Below are 18,424 nucleotides of genomic sequence, written 5' to 3' on the forward strand. Positions count from 1 at the left end.
TAATTGCCGAAGCCTTTATACGTTCGTTACAAAACACAGGTTGTATAAATAAATGTTTATGACGGTTTTGAACGAAAGAAAAAAAAAAAATAAAAAATCGCTAATGGTTCGAAGTCGAACACGCGTTTCTTGGCATGAGTGATTCGAGCGTTGACCGACATAAATTCTCGGAAAAGCGTACCAGGTGGAGGAAAAAAGAAGAAGAAGAAGAAGAAGAAGAAGTAAAAGAGTGAGAGTAACACGCAGAGAACGTGTAAGTCGACTTACGAGTAGAGTATCGAGTTTGGAATGCTGAGAGAAAAAAAAATCCAAAAAATAAAATGTGTCGCGTGAGATGTCGGCCGATTTTAGAGAGAGAGAGCGAGAGAGAGAGAGAGAGAGAGAGAGAGAGAAAGAGAATTTTACTTGAGGTAGGTCAGTTTTGTTTTGACGCACGTGTATTCAATCCAAACGAAGACATGCGCTCACCCACTCCCACTATCTCTCTCTCTCTCTCTTTTCTTTTTTCTTTTTTTTCTTACGGACGCGCCATACGTGACAAAACTTTCAAAAAAGAAACACGACCGTCGTCATTCGCTGCGCGAGATTCCTTTAACGTTTCGTAACAACAAGAAGCAAGAATAATTTCATTTATTAAGATGTTTCACGATCGTATAAATTTGTCACGTTAGATTTGAAATCAAATTGTTGGCAAGATCTTATACGATTTCGTTCGACAAAATTTTTTCCTCGAAACGATAATCGTTTGCTATACACTGAAAAAGAATTATAATACAAAAAAAAGGTTTGAAACAATGAACAATATAATAATATAACAATAATAATATTATAATATCGATTATGTATAGAGAAATGCAATAGCATCTCTTCCATTTGCATCGAACAAACGAACGAAGAATTTTTTTCTTATACCCATCATCGAACGTACGAATTGTTAAATATGCGTGAATATGTGCCTGCTTATATACGAAATATTGTACGAAAGAATTTACTACAATCAGAGATGCGATAAAAAAAAATAAAATCAAATAAGTATAAAGGAAGAAAAGGGTGAAGAGAAGGGAGAGAAAATGAAAATGGAAAAGGAAAAGAAATAAAGAAAGAAATAAAGCAAGAAAGAAAGAAAGAAAGAAAGAGAAAGAGAAGTGGGACCTTTTACCGACAGACTTTACGCACAATTAATTTCCTCAATAATTCCTAATCGAAGACGAAAACCGTAGGAGGCATAGAACGAACGGGTTTAAATTCGCACAGGGATCCCTTCGCAACCTAGGACGACGATACCGCTACCACCACCACAACACCCACAACCACGACTACCATCACAAATGACGACGACGACGACGACGACGACGACGTTGATGACGATGGTAGTATTGCTTGTACGAATAAATGAAATGGGATGAGGTAAAGGAGTAAGGGATGAGTAGAGGGTAGTACGAGTGAGGTGGTGAGGGAGGAAAGAAGGAAGGAGGTTGGTCGGGGGTACGAGCGAGTGCACTTTCATTCCTCTCCACCCTCTCACGGCTTCCTGCGTTTTCGCTAATAATTAGGTGTACGTTAATTAATTGACTAATCATTATTCCAGCTACGGTGAGAAGGAATTTCACGGAGAGAGCAACGCCGGCAGCTTCAACGCGCAACCTCCTCCTCTTCCTCCTAGTCCTCCTCCTCCTCCTCCTCCTCCTCTACCACTGCCACACTCTCTCTCTCTCTCTTCTTCTTCTTCTTCTTCCAACCACCCATCCTCCTCCTCCTTCTTTTCCTCTTCCTCCTTCCTTCCTTCCTTCCTTCCGTTTGTAGAGAAGAGAAGTAGGTGGAACATGAAGAGTCGGAGAACGAACGATCATTATTTCTATGCCCGTTGCGGATTTCTTCTTCATTGCCCTTTTGCTCTTTTCTCGTTCGCTTCGAGAATCGTTCCCCGAACCAACTCAACTTTTACGCCGACCAAACTCCGATTTACTGATCGAATCAAATCGAATCGTATTGTAGTACGATTTATATACAATGTATATTCCATCGTTGCATTATATTAACCGTTTCGTATTTTACCCCAATGATATAACAATCGTTTAATTTGACTGCTATAACAATCGAATTACATTATCGGAATTAACGCGATTCGATAAATAAATAACATCCAAATTAGATGTGGAGATTTTAATTATTTAAAAGTATAGGTATGAATGTGTAATGGTATGAGTGTGAGAAAGGAATGAAAGAACGCATCGGGCGAGAATAAAGAAAGGGACCGTTGCGTTAGTTTAGGAAATTTGTTTAGGTTTAGGGTTACATCATCTGGACTTTGTCGCCTTTGTATAGCTACATCGAAGCCTCCCGAGCGTTCTCGATAATGTGAAATGCCGGAAAAGCCTTTGTGCGTGGTGTGGAATGATCGGGAAGTTTCCAGAAGGAATGACGAAGAAAAAACGGAAGACGATAGAGGGGATGTAGGGTATAAGTAGGCGACGGAAAGGACTGGTGGTGCGTTCTGTAGTAGTTTTTGATTGAGGCGACGAGGAAAAAGTGTAACGGGAGGTACGGAAGACAACGGGGAACGGCGAAGGATTAAGATAGGCGACGACGAGTCGGATTCGGGTGTTCCTTGTGGTTGTTCACGGACGTAGAGAGTTACACTTAGTATATCGTAGCATTAGTTTAGATTATAGATACTTACTATTCTATCTCTTAAAAACATTATATCTTGTTAAGTATTTATTAATAAATACTACTTTATTATTACCATTATAAATATATATCTCTATACGTAAATTCTTACATAGATGTAATTAAAGAAAAGTAATGTGGGGGAAGAAAAAGAAAGAAAGTAAAAGGAAGAGAGACAAAGAAAATACGAACGAGTTAGCATCATATTTAAAAATACGTTAAAAAATTGAACGAACTATCCAGGTAATAATTACATTTCGAAAGATGGTACGTACGGTATTGGGTAGGTATTCGTCCCCGCGTTGTTTTGTGTTTCTTCAATCAATGACCAATCGATCTCAATATCTCTCAATTGATTTATTTCTTTTCTATCGTCAGATGTAATATAGAGAAAAGGGAATGGAAATGTATAATGTGAAATCGTGAGATCATCTTTATACAAAGACAACAACGACGAATGACGAACTACGAACGACGACGAATGACGGCGACGACGACGACGACGACGATTGTACGATCGGAATCGATCATAGCCGAAAATCGATTGTAACTAAAATACGAGATTACTATGCGCCCACTAATTCGATAGAGAGTTACTAGTAACTAGCATGCATAACCCCACCACTCGACCGTCGAGTGAGAGCACCCTGCAGGGCTCATTACAAAAGACATTCGGTCTATTCAACCGCTGGACGCCTACGAGGACACTTGGAGACAAGTTAATCGGAGACTACAAGCGAGAGGAATATTAGAGAGAGAGGCAAAGAATTCATCTGTTGAGACGAATACGTCTTAGAGATATACCCGGTAATAGACGTAGAGGTGGTAACCCGGTAGTAGAGGTAGAGGCGACAATTAACGGTGAGAGATATAATTTTTATTTCTTTCAACTTGATTACCCATCCGGGTGATCGTGACGAGAAGTGATTACGGACTATGTCCGTTATCCATCGTCGTCCATTGTATTAATAACAACCAGGGTTTTTTGCCGCAAGGCTTTTTCCCTGACGAGCCAATAAAGCATTGCACTTATTGGCTCAACCACGTGTTTTTATTTATTCTAATTCACCTTTTCACCTCCTTATAATAAGCTTAATCCAATCGCCGGAGGACTCCGTGTTGGAGGAATTTTGGCAAATACATTTTGGTGCCTCCTGTGAGGTCTGAATTTCTGATTCCTGGTTTGAGTGAAGCTGCGTATACGGAATCGCCACTGAGAAAATCTAGTTCCTGAACATACACGCTGCCACGTCGAGCTAGTCATCACAAAGGATTCGAAAGGGAGATAAGTAGATTGCATCATTTGTGCATACGTTTATGCGTATCCACTTTAAATATTATAAAATATTCTATAGGAAATTACGTCTTCGAACCCCGTAGAAGTTCGTAATTTCTATATAAATTTTATTATTTTCTCTCATCTTTCTTACTAAATTGGTATATTAAAATCGGAAACAACTCATTCGAATCCACTTCAAATTTTAACCGAAGTAACGTATATTAATAGAATTTGAAAATCGCTTTGTCTTCGGACAAAGAGCGCGATAACAGTTTATACGGTCACATCGCTTAGCAACGATACATATTTTCAAATCGCTTTGTTTCTACGGTTACATCGCTTAGCAACGATACATATTTTCAAATCGCTTTGTTTTCGGACAAAGAGCGATAACAGTTTCCACGGTTACATCGCTTAGCAACGATACTTTTTCAAACATAAGATTAAGCAACGACGAAATCGTGACGTCGATAGAGCCGATAGATAAGGGACCCCCACCCCCTTCTTTACCAACTCACAGCTCAGGACCGTAACCGCGTAATCGGAAACCCGACGCATTATAACAAAAATTCATATATTAAAATCTTCGTATTCAACATAATTTACATTAACCCATCTTCGAAAAGTAAGATAATTAAAACCGGTAAACGATGGAACCGAAGGAACGTTTGAATCGGTTACGAAGGACATTAAAAATGCAATTGACAATTTTTGAACAAGAAATTGAAGGGGAGAGATTAGATGAAACAACATTAGTAGGTCGATTTAAGAAAATCACGAAACACTTAGAAGCATACGATCAGGCACAACTGGAGTGTGATGATGAGGATTTAGGGGAAGATGAAATACAAGAAGTAATGTTAATATTACGCCGGTACCATGCCATAGAAGCAAGAGTTCACCCAAATCCAATACCCGCGGCTAACATTCCGAACGATAACAGTATAATTTCAAATCAGACGAGTACGACCGACCGACCGATTAAATTAAAACGAATTGAGATACCTAAATTTGATGGAAGATTAGAAAAATGGTTAGAATTTAAGAAAGGTTTTTTAACTCTGATAGACGCGCGGTCGGACATATCCGATCTAGAAAAACACGCCTATCTTCGAGATGCATTGCAGGGCCGTGCACTCGAAGTGATTACACTATATTCAGGGGACGGGTCGAATTACAAACTCGCGTGGGAAGCATTATTAGAAAAATACGATAGAAAACGCGTACTGCTAGCAAGACTTCTCGACGCGATTCTGGATTTAACACACTCCGAGGATGATTCGGCAAGAGGGATTCAAAAACTCATAAGAGATACGGAGGCATATCTCAACATGATTGATTCGTTTAACGAGCCTCATGCCCTAACAGTGCGCGTTATCGAGCGCCTTTTACCTCGTCGCGTTCGGGAAGAATGGGATCGACAACTCAATTCGGACGATTACCCTACCCTCAAGGAACTCTATAAATTTTTAAAAGAGATAGACCACCGATACAGTGCTTCGGAGAAGCTAACGACGGATATCAAAGACGAGCCCCGCGAAAAACGTAAACGCACCGAACCGACCGCGTTACGACCGCGGAAACGACAAATTGTAAGACCCACGCGTACATTTCTCACGGAGATTAAACAGAAATGCACCCTTTGTAAAAGAGATTCTCACGCACTATTTCGTTGTAGTCGATACGGACGCATGACACCGCTCGAGCGATGGACAGTAGTAAAATCTCGGAGATTATGTCCAAATTGTTTAAAAAGACATGTAGGAAACTGTTCAGGTCCACTTTGTCAGATTTGCTGCAGACCGCATCATACATCGTTACATAGAACTGATTCAAATAATCACGCGGAAAATTATGAAAGCCCGTCGCCAAAAAGGGAAGCTGTCGCGACCGCGTCTCAAACCGATTCTAAAACATTGTGACTTAGGCCAGTTTTTCATGTTAACCCGCGAGGCACAACGCCTCAATTACTCATGAGCGCGATGTGTCGCGTGAGAAGGGGGGACGGAACTTATAAGCAATGCCGCGCACTATTAGACACCTGCGCAGCAGCGCATTTTATAACCGAAGACGTCGCGAAGGAATTACGTTTACCAATCAGACCGTATTCAATTCCTATCAATGCCATTAATGATACACGAACTCGATCGACGGGTATTATCGAGATAACAATTCAATCCTTAGATAGTCGATATAAACGGAACCTTTCATTACTCATCGTACCCAAGATAGCCGACCAAGTTCCAAGCGAAGTCTTTCCTCGAGAACTTATTAAGATTCCAATCGATCGAAAATTAGCAGACCCTCAGTTTCACTTACCGCGACCAGTGGATATTTTGATAGGTTCCGGAGCCACGTTATCCCTTATGTCCGTTGGACAATTTCGTTTGTCACGCGCCCGCGGCGATCTAATACTTCAAAAGACGCAGTTAGGTTGGGTAGTCGTCGGCGGAATCGACTCGGAAGAATCAAAAGAAAAAACCGCACTGTTCGCGACCACAGAGTTGAGAGACCAATTAGAAAGGTTTTGGTTAATCGAGGACGCGATCGTGACGCGAACGGAAGGAACACAGGAAGTAGAATGCGAAACCCATTATACTCAAAATACAAAACGCGACGAAACGGGACGATATATAGTGCGTTTACCATTCCGCGAAAAGGGACACGATTACAGCGAGCTGTATCATATAGCTTTACGTCGCTTCCACAACCTATGGAAAAAGTTGAACGCGAACCCGGAACTTCGGAAAGAGTATGAGCGCACCATGCAGGAATATTTAACATTAGGACACATGTCGCTTGTCGAGGACGACCCGACGGGCGGCTGTTATCTTCCCCACCACGCCGTTATTAAATCAACCAGCACAACGACGAAGGTTCGAGTCGTATTCGACGCTTCTGCAAAGAATAGTCAGGGCATTTCCCTTAATAGTACATTGTTAGTCGGGCCTACGATACAGGACACATTAGTGGAACATTTACTGCGATTTCGTACATATCGATACGTGTTAACCGCGGATATAGAGAAAATGTATCGACAGATATGGATACATCCGGACGATCGGCAATATCAACGTATATTTTGGATACATAAGGATCGAATTCGTACGTTCGAGCTCAATACGGTTACATTCGGTATAGCGTCAGCACCCTTTCTCGCCATTCGGACCATAAAGCAACTAGCGAAGGATGAAAGCGTCAATTATCCCCTCGGAGCTGAGATTCTAAACCGAGATTTATACGTCGACGATCTCATCACGGGAACCGACGATGTAGAGACACTCGGGAGAATACGAGACCAGACCATCGAGATATTAAAACGAGGCGGTTTTAACATACGGCAATGGGCTTCCAATTATAGGCCGATTCTCGATAAATTAGATACAAAAAAGGTTAACGTCGAATTCTTCTCCGGAGAAACATCGATCCTAAAGACACTCGGAATTTCATGGAATACACATCATGATCATTTGATCTATACAGTCGCGCCGATAGACCTTCATGAGAAAATCACAAAACGTCGGATACTGTCGGAAATCGCGAAAATATATGACCCACTGGGATTATTAGGCCCCATTATCTTAACAGCTAAAATCTTGATCCAAGATTGCTGGAAAACTAAGGTCGAGTGGGACGAGTCGGTACCTAATGCATTGCATTCCTCCTGGACAAGGTTCGCAGAACAATTAAAATTAATTGACAATTTGACCATTGAAAGACGTTTGATCATTGATAATCACATTGAAGTACAAATCCACGGATTTTGCGATGCGAGTCAGGCGGGTTACGGTGGCAGTTTATACGTAAGATCGCGAGATCAAGTTGGTAACGTACACATACGATTATTCTGCGCGAAGAGCCGCGTGGCTCCACTTAAGGACACGACCATACCGCGATTAGAATTGTGTGGAGCATTAACGCTTGCTCGACTATATAGAGAGATTCGGGCATCTTGCGGAATAAGACCTAACAAGATAATCTTTTGGTCCGATTCCACGATTGTATTAGGTTGGTTAAGAAAGGATCCCAACACGTTGAAACAATTCACGGCGAATCGCGTACGCGAAATCCAGGAAATTTGTGTAGGGATCACGTGGCGGCACGTACGTACAGAGAACAATCCCGCGGACGCATTATCTCGCGGACAACTTCCACGCGAATTCATAAAAAACAATTCGTGGTTTCATGGCCCTTCTTGGCTTCACCGACCGGAACTTGAATGGCCAATTCAGACCGAAACAGAGACAGACGAACTACCCGAACTTAAAAAAATTCCATTATTGATGACACGGATCGAACCGGAGAGCATCTTTCGGCGATTCTCTAACTACACGCGATTATTACGAATCACAGCTAGATGTAGAAGATGGGTCAAAACCAATTCATATCGGGGAGAAATTTCGACCGCGGAAATAATAGATACAGAACGACACGTACTCAGGCTCATACAAAATGAACAATTTCGCGCCGAAAAGGATAGATTAACTGAATCGGGGGGAGTAAAGGGCGCAAGACTCGCCGCGCTAAACCCAATCATCGATGAAACGGGCTTGATTCGAGTAGGAGGCCGATTAAAGAATGCGAACTTACCTTTCCAGGAGAAATGTCCAATATTATTACCATCGCACCACCACGTGACCGATCTCCTCATCCGGAAATTCCATGAACAAAATTTTCACGCCGGCATACAAACTACTCTCTACGCTATACGCCAACGATTTTGGCTTTTGGACGGTAAGAATCAAGTGCGAAAAATCGTACGTCATTGCGTACGTTGCATTCGATTCCGTGCATCTGGCATACAATACAAAATGGGCGATCTACCGAGATCTCGAGTCCAAGAAACCATCGCGTTTTCCCACACTGGAGTGGATTTCTTTGGTCCACTCTATGTGAAAGAAAAGAAATACCGAAATAAGGGTCGCGTGAAGGTATACGGGTGCATCTTCGTCTGCATGTGCATAAAGGCCGTGCATATCGAGTTAGTCAGCGACTTGACAACAGACGCTTTTCTGGCCGCCTTTCGACGCTTCACGGGGCGAAGAGCGATTCCATCGCACGTATATTCGGATAACGGTACCAATTTTGTCGGGGCGAACAACCAATTAAGGGAATTATACGCGTTAATCGAATCGGAAGAGTACAAAACAAAGATCCATAATTACGCGACCGACCAAAGAATCTCGTGGCACTTCAACCCCCCATTATCACCTCATTTCGGAGGTCTATGGGAGGCCGCGGTTAAGTCATTCAAACACCATTTTAGACGGGTGGTAGGAGAAGCCTTATTTACATATGAGGAACTGAACACATTCGCGATCGAAATCGAAGCCATATTAAATTCGAGACCTTTATGCCCTATTTCGTCAGATCCGAACGATGCGACAGCTCTAACACCTGCACATTTTTTAGTAGGAAGACCTCTTAATATGCTACCAGAAGAAAACTACGAAAACACGCCGATAAATCGACTATCGTCATGGAAGCACATTACAAAGGTGCGACAAGACTTCTGGCGACGGTGGTACATCGAATATTTACGCGAGCTGCAGAAACGACAGAAATGGAATAATTCCCAATATAAACTGGAGAAGGACACAATAGTCATCCTCATCGATAAAAATCAACCCTGCATGAGGTGGCAATTGGGACGGATCATAGACGTCCATCCCGGAGAAGACGACGTGGTTCGGGTAGTAACCATAAAAACTACTCACGGAAACATCAAGCGAAACGCGACAACCATCTGTCCTTTATTAAGTGATAGATGAATAGTTTAAATATGCACGCTAGACGAAATATTAAGACATAATGTAATTTGCAATAGATAAGCTTGTACGTACAAGATATACAAGATATATAAGTCGCCTGGCCAGCGACATTATAACGACGCTAAACGATCTACGACAAACCCATTGTAACCTAAATTAAGAAATTAACGTCATACCTACGTAGGTTAAGAATATTGTTGATAGGTACCCTCTCAACGGGGGGAGTATGTACGATCGGAATCGATCATAGCCGAAAATCGATTGTAACTAAAATACGAGATTACTATGCGCCCACTAATTCGATAGAGAGTTACTAGTAACTAGCATGCATAACCCCACCACTCGACCGTCGAGTGAGAGCACCCTGCAGGGCTCATTACAAAAGACATTCGGTCTATTCAACCGCTGGACGCCTACGAGGACACTTGGAGACAAGTTAATCGGAGACTACAAGCGAGAGGAATATTAGAGAGAGAGGCAAAGAATTCATCTGTTGAGACGAATACGTCTTAGAGATATACCCGGTAATAGACGTAGAGGTGGTAACCCGGTAGTAGAGGTAGAGGCGACAATTAACGGTGAGAGATATAATTTTTATTTCTTTCAACTTGATTACCCATCCGGGTGATCGTGACGAGAAGTGATTACGGACTATGTCCGTTATCCATCGTCGTCCATTGTATTAATAACAACCAGGGTTTTTTGCCGCAAGGCTTTTTCCCTGACGAGCCAATAAAGCATTGCACTTATTGGCTCAACCACGTGTTTTTATTTATTCTAATTCACCTTTTCACCTCCTTATAATAAGCTTAATCCAATCGCCGGAGGACTCCGTGTTGGAGGAATTTTGGCAAATACAACGATGGTGGTGATGGTTTTGGTATACGCGGCCACGGGCATTGTGTCTCTTATTGTCATAATCCATAGACGAGACCGTAAATCGGCAGGAAGGCTGCAAGAACGTTCGATATATCAATCCACGTCGGTCTATATTTGCTGGTAATTAATCACGCCCACATCCGACGGCGTACTTAACATCCGGAGCATTAAACGAGAAGTTTCGAAGACCGACGTCGTGATGTAACGTTTCGTGCTATTTCACCTCTCTCTTTCATTCTCCTCCTTCAATCCCGGCCTTCTAACCGAGAACCTCCCATCCTCCCGTTCGCGTCTTTCCTTCAAATCTAAAGATTTATTGTTGGAGCTAGTCCGAAGATAGCGTCGGGTTCATAACCATGGTATCTATGCTAATTATAAACATTTTCTATACGATTTTACCCTTAATAAAAATATAGAAATATATATATATATATATATATATATATATATATATATATATATATATATATATATATGTGGGAAGGGAAATTAGACAAAGGGGCTATGAATTAAGATATGAATATTCGAGAACGATCATTGCTAAACATATCCGTATTTCAAGGAAAAACAAAGTTGTTTGTCAGTTAGGAAGGGATAGAAAAAATTTAAGAAGAAACGTTAAGATAGGAATATTGGGGAACTATCGTTGCTAAATATATACGCCTTTAGAGTAAGAAAAAAGTTGTTGTTCAGTATGAATGTTCGAGAACGATCGTTACTAAATATTCGAATAAGTGAAAAGACATAAGAAATATCGCTCTTTATTGTGATGGTGTGAGGGAAATGAGAGAGTATGAGTGAGTACGTTGCTATGTAAGTTAGTCATCGTATAGCCTTTAAGAAGCAAACAGCTATTATTGTATCAGATTAATTTGTATTCACATTAAAACATTTTATTCATCTTTATATTGGAATCCTACATTTGGGGGCTCAGCCGGGATTAAAAGAGAATAGATTTCATGTGTGCAATAAAAAGTCGTATAAAGTCGTATAAAGTCGTATAAAGTCGTGTGAAGTTGCATAAAGTTGTATCAAGTCGAAAGTTGCGTTACAATTACCAGCAGTGTGAATCCGATTCTAAGTTGATTAAGAGTGTTGCGCGAGGAAAGTTGACCACGCGTGAATACTGAAGTAAAGTTGTGAATTAATTGGTAGTGTTGGTGTAACGGTGATATAGGAGGACGATAAAGAAACATTAAGATTAAGAAAAGTAGCTGTTTGAACGATGGCTCAATTGAAGGTAACACTCGAAACAAGTGCGGATGAGCAGGAAGTTGGACGTGAGGAATTGAACGAAAAGGCCGTTCAAAACACGTCACTAGGAAGACGAGTTGAAGAACGAAAGCGTCAAGGTAAAGCAGTCGAGGAAGAAGCCGTCATTTACACCTATGAGCAGATTGACTCCATGAAATTAAGGGAGTTAAAAGAAGCGGCGAAGAAGTTAAGGTTATCCACAGTCGGAAATAAGCAGGCGTTAAGAAATCGCTTGAAAGATGCGATGAAAGATGAAGAAAGCGAAGACGAAGAAAGTGAAGAAGAAGAAGAAGAAGAAGGAGACGAAGGCAAACGAGAAGAAGAATCACAGAGAGGTGGACAACGCGGGGAAGGAGGAGCGGTTAGCGTTGCTACGCAACAACTCGCTTCGTTTTCCATAAAGGATGTGGAAGAAAGCCTATCATATTTCAACGGAGAGGATAAGCTAATGATAGATCATTGGATCCACGATTTTGAAGATACCAGCGTATTGTTGGGATGGAACGATTTGCAGAAGTTTATCTACGGGAAACGTATGTTAAAAGGAGCGGCAAGACAATTTATATCGTTCGTAAGAGAAATTAAATCATGGGACAGCTTAAAGCGTAGTTTGATTAGGGAATTTCAGGTAAAGGTAAATTCAGCCACGATTCATAGGCAGTTGTCCAAGCGTAGGCAACAACCAGGCGAAAGTAGTCGTTTGTACATTTATAGTATGCAAGAAATCGCGAATCAAGGTAACATCGAAGAAGACGCCCTTATACAGTAAATAGCGGATGGTTTGTTAGGCGAACGTCGCGATAAGGCAGTATTGTACGGATCCCGAACGCTCACAGAATTTAAAAATAATATTCAAATATTTGATAAACTTAAAGAAAGTAACGTACAAGGAACGCGATTTAGAAAAGATAATCAAGGAAACGTAGCGTCGACACGTATCGGTAGATCTCCGGCGATAAAGAAAGACCATTGTTACGGGTGCGGTTCGGAAGCACATAGTTATCGTTTCTGTCCAGACAAAGAAAAAGGTCTCAAATGTTTTAAATGTAATAATTTCGGTCACATAGCGAGTCATTGTAATAAATCACAGCAGCCGTCGGAAAATAAAGCAAGTATCAATTGTGTTCAATCTACTACGGATAGAGTTGCGATCAGGATTAATGGTTTGTTAGCATATGCGTTATTAGATACGGGCAGCGAAGTAAGCATTATAAATTCAGAGCTATATAATAAATTAGGGGGACCAAGATTATATGAAACCACTCGACGATTAGCAGGGTTTGGTAATGCGATAACAAAGCCAATAGGGAGATGTGAAGTAAATATCGATATCGAAGACGGTAGATATAAAACGGATGTATTTGTAGTAAGTCAGTCAGATATGAGATACGAAGTTCTTTTAGGAAGAAAGTTGCTGAAAGAGTTAGACGTTCGTATAAATAAAGGGCGAGTAGAAATAAGACGACCAGACAAAAGACTCAGCGAGGAGATAAACGAGGGATCGGTAAAATCGAGCGACTATGGTTATGTCGAGCGACGGACGTATACAGACGATATGAATGCAAATAAAGAAGTAGAAGATATAAAGGCGATAATGGAAATAAAATATTTAGATACGGATAAAATAGACGTAAAAGAACCGTACAAGGTGCGCATAAAAGAATTAATACAAAATTATAAGCCAAATACTAAACCAGACGCGCGAACAGAGACAAAAATAAAGTTGACGGATAATACTCCAGTTTGTTCTAAGCCGAGGAGATTAGCTCCGAAAGAGAAAAAAATAGTTACGCAACAATTAGACGAATGGTTGGACGAGGGAATAATTCAACCCAGTACAAGTGAATACAGTAGTCCGGTAGTAGTGGTACCTAAGAAGGACGGAACTTACAGAGTTTGTATTGATTACCGTAAATTAAATGCAAAGGTGGTAAGAGATCGATTTCCAATGCCATTGATCGAAGACTGTCTCGATGCGTTGACACAGGGAGTGGTATTTTCGACAATTGATCTTAAGAACGGGTTTTTTCATGTCAAGATTGAGGAAGATAGCCGTAAATTCACTTCGTTTGTTACTCCAGACGGACAATTTGAGTTTCTTAGAACACCTTTTGGGTTATGTAGCAGTCCCGCCAGTTTTTTAAGATTTATTGATGAGGTTTTTGGCGATTTGGTAAGGAAAAAAATTGTGTTAACATACATGGACGATCTTATTATCCCAGGTATCGATTACGACGATGCGTGTAAAAAGTTGGAAATAACGTTAACGGTAGCAGCTCAGAACGGGTTAATTATAAATTGGAAGAAATGCAAGTTCCTTCGGGAGGAAATTGAGTTCTTAGGACATGTGGTGTGGAATGGGAGTATTCGGCCATCACCCACGAAAGTAAAAGCGGTACAACGGTTTCCGGAACCGAAGAATAGAAAACATATTCAAAGTTTCTTAGGTCTGACAGGATAGTTTCGTAAATTTATTAAGGATTACGCTAAGATAGCAAGACCATTATCAGATTTGTTAAAGACAGGTAAGGCATTTGTCTTTGATACCGCTGAAAGAGAGTCGTATTCGCGATTAAAGTATTTTTTGTCTCAAGAGCCGGTGCTCCGTATTTATGACCCCGGAGCAATGACGGAATTGCATACTGATGCAAGTATAGACGGGTTTGGCGCCGTATTATTGCAAAAATACGAAAACGAAAATAATTACCATCCGGTTCATTACATGAGTTATAAAACGTCGGAAGCAGAGAGGAAGTACCATTCGTATGAATTAAAGTCCTAGCGATAATTAAAGCAGTTCAGAAGTTTAGAGTCTATTTGTTAGGAATAAGATTTAAGTTAGTTACGGATTGCCAGGCATTCCAAAAGACGCTTAAGAAAAGGGAGTAGCACCGAAGGTAGCAAGGTGGGCGTTGTCATTGGAAGAATTTGACTTTGAAGTTGAACACCGTCCAGGAGAAAGAATAAGCATGTAGATGCACTTAGTCGTTATCCGGTAATGTGTATCGAGGATACGTTATTACAAAATATAAGAAAGAAACAGGAAGAAGAGGAAAGATTACGTGTCATACGTCTTGTAGTAGAAAAAGAGCCATACGAAGATTATATTTTAGAAAATAATATTTTGATGAAGCGTGTAAACGATAAGAACGTGATAGTGTTGCCTACGAGCATGCAGTCTAATATCATAAGAAAGATTCACGAAAATGGTCATTTCTCTGTACGAAAGGTAGCCGAAAAAAATAAAAGAAGAATTTTATATACCGGGTTTGAAAGAAAAAATCGAAAAGATCATCAGCTGTTGTGTACCGTGTATATTAGCGGAGCGTAAGCAGGGGAAAAAGGAAGGTCAGTTACAGCCGATACCGAGGGGGATAGACCGCTCGAGACTTATCATGTCGACTATCTAGGGCCGATGACAGCGACGAGTAAAGCTTATAAGCATATCTTGGTAGTGGTAGATGGGTTTTCTAAGTTTGTGTGGCTATACCCAACTAAGACGACAACCGCACGGGAAACGTTAGAAAAACTTGGGATACAGCAGAGAACATTCGGTAATCCGACACGTATTATTACAGATAAGGGAACCGCATTCACGGCAACAGAGTTTAAAGAGTATTGTATGACGGAAGGGGTCGAGCACGTTCTAACTACCACCGGTATACCGAGAGGAAACGGTCAGGTTGAAAGAATTAATCGAATTATTATCTCGGTACTGACTAAGATGTCGATGGACGCGCCTGACAAGTGGTATAAGCACGTAGATAAGGTCCAAAGAGCGATTAATAGCACTTATCAGCGTAGTGTAGATGCGTCACCTTTCGAGGTGATGTTTGGCGTAAAAATGAAGCAGCGAGAAGATTTAGCTATTTTAGAATTAATAGAGAAAGAGGCGATATTGCAATATTCTGACGAGCGCTTAAGACTGAGAGAAGCAACGAAGGAAAGTCTGTTAAAAATTCAAGAAGAGAATAGGCGTAATTGTAACCGTAAATGTAAGAAAGCGAGTGTTTACAACGAAGGCGATTTAGTAGCGATAAAGCGCACGCAGTTTGGTGCGGGGTTAAAGATACAAAAGAAATTCTTAGGTCCGTATAAGATATCTAGATGTAAGAGAAATAACCGATATGAAGTGATTCGTGTTGGTGGGGATGAAGGACCAAAGATCACCACAACGGCGGCGGATTACATGAAACCGTTCAAACAGTTCCCTTCGGGGGCCGAAGGAGATGCAGATATGGCCGAGTGTGGGAAGGGAAATTAGACAAAGGGGCTATGAATTAAGATATGAATATTCGAGAACGATCATTGCTAAACATATCCGTATTTCAAGGAAAAACAAAGTTGTTTGTCAGTTAGGAAGGGATAGAAAAAATTTAAGAAGAAACGTTAAGATAGGAATATTGGGGAACTATCGTTGCTAAATATATACGCCTTTAGAGTAAGAAAAAAGTTGTTGTTCAGTATGAATGTTCGAGAACGATCGTTACTAAATATTCGAATAAGTGAAAAGACATAAGAAATATCGCTCTTTATTGTGATGGTGTGAGGGAAATGAGAGAGTATGAGTGAGTACGTTGCTATGTAAGTTAGTCATCGTATAGCCTTTAAGAAGCAAACAGCTATTATTGTATCAGATTAATTTGTATTCACATTAAAACATTCTATTCATCTTTATATTGGAATCCTACATATATATATTTAATAATTAATTAATTTAAAAGAAATCTACGATAACGATGAGAATATTTTACGAAAGATACGATAAAAAAATGAATTTAATTAACTATAGTGGACGAAAGATATTCGAAAAGGAAAGATCGAACATCTCTATCAAAGCTACGGATTCGTTCTATATCTTTATTTCTCCCTCTTTCTCTTTCACTCAACTACTAGTTGAAACGCACGAAAGAGAGTCGTGGGCGTCGGTGAAAAGTGCCCGGAACGACGGCAACAATTTTCTCTTTCACTCTGTATATTTATTCTTTCACCTCCGCTACCACCCCCTCCTCCTTCTTTCCCTTTTATCTCTTACCAATTACCCCCTTTTTATTTCACGATGAGCGTCACCTCGAGGCCTCGAAATCTCTTCGTCGGTCCTCTCTGTCTCTCTCTCTCTCTATCTCTTTCTTTTTTTTACAACAGCATTCAACAGTTTGTCCCGGTGCACCCATCTCGCGAATATACTCTCCTCCTCCACCTCCTCCTCCTACATTTATTTTCCCCGAAATATCTGTGGAAAGGAGAACGACGAAGGGGGAAGAGAATGGAAAAATAAAAAGATAAGGAAGCAAGGAGAAATACTAAAAAATAAAAAAATATAGAAAAAAGAAATAAAGGAAGAAAGAGAAAGGGAATCGAGGTCCGCGTTTAAAATAATAGGAAGTCTCCTCGTACCCTTCCCCGTACTCCGACAATCCCCTCAGCAAGTCCTCCTCCTCCTCCTCATCAACGTTCGTTCGTTCGTTCGTTCGTTCGTTCTTTTTTTTTATTTCGCGCTTTCTAGCAGCGCGGCCAATGAAAGAGCCAATTCGCCTTTTGTCGCGTTCGAGCGGCTCGTCTCCGAACGGAACGGAACGAAACGGAACGGAAGGAACGGAAGGAACGGATGGACGGCCGTTGTGTCGAGTTGCGTGCGCCCATCCGCAAGAATCTCATGTCGCTTGTAAGGTGTGCGTTTTCCGAAGAAAAGGGCCAAGGGCTGCTGCACGTGGTAGTGGTGGTGGTGGTGGTGGGGTGGTAGTAGGAGCGTGAGGTTCCACTACGGAAAGAGAGAGAGAGCGAAACTGCTGCAACGACGTTTTTTTTCCCCATCAACGAAAACGGCGAGTCTCTGGGAAAAAAATACGCGCGACGTCTGCCGAGATGAAACGCGAATTCCTCTTTTCTCTTCATACGCTCTCTCTCTCTCTCTCTCTCTCTCTCTCTCTTTCGATATATTCGCATTTCTGATTTCCTTCCTTTTCTCACTTAGGGTATTCTTCGATAGCAATGACAAGTAGAGAGCGGCGCGCGTACGTCGGAACGAGATAGACGAAAAAAACAAAACGAAATGGAGGATGGGGGTTAAAAAAAATAAAACTTCAGAGAGAGAGACGTAGAGAGGAAACACAAAAGGGCGACAATGACGAGGAACGGGGGCCGCAGGGCTGGTGGCGCGGTGGCCAAAGGGAGAAGTTTGTTATTCCATTGGCCATCGACGCGATCGCTCGCTTCAAACAATCGAGACAGAAACTAATCGCGGCGAATCTAGGAATTCGAAACATTTTTTCCACTGGTGCCACCGCCGCCGCCTCCGCGGCCACCGCCGTTCGAAAAACGCCGAGGAAGGTGGCCGACGAAGAGGAGGAGGACGAGGAGGAGGAAGAGAGGGTTGAGATGAGGAAGAGGGAGATTCGACGGGAGGGAACGCTTTCATGACTTTGGAAAAAAATCCATTTCATGATAGAGCCACCGCGGAATAGATAGGTATACGCGTAGACCCTGTAGGGTATACGCGAATTCGCGATACGAATCTGCCTATCTACAGGTACGGCTGAGTAGGTGTGAGTGAGCGAGCGAGCGAGAGAAA

General features: G+C 41.4%; 1 protein-coding gene across 1 annotated transcript; it reads left to right on the forward strand.

The window, feature by feature from the left end:
- Positions 1–5,931: 5,931 nt before the first annotated feature.
- On the forward strand, positions 5,932–9,720 carry LOC122525747. The gene has a single exon (XM_043648673.1). It carries the CDS (start codon positions 5,932–5,934, stop codon positions 9,718–9,720), a length of 3,789 nt encoding a protein of 1,262 aa, XP_043504608.1.
- Positions 9,721–18,424: the final 8,704 nt, after the last annotated feature.

This window comes from Polistes fuscatus, unplaced genomic scaffold (assembly GCF_010416935.1).
Source record: "Polistes fuscatus isolate 324 unplaced genomic scaffold, CU_Pfus_HIC Scaffold9, whole genome shotgun sequence".
NCBI classification, from domain to species: Eukaryota; Metazoa; Arthropoda; class Insecta; order Hymenoptera; family Vespidae; genus Polistes; species Polistes fuscatus.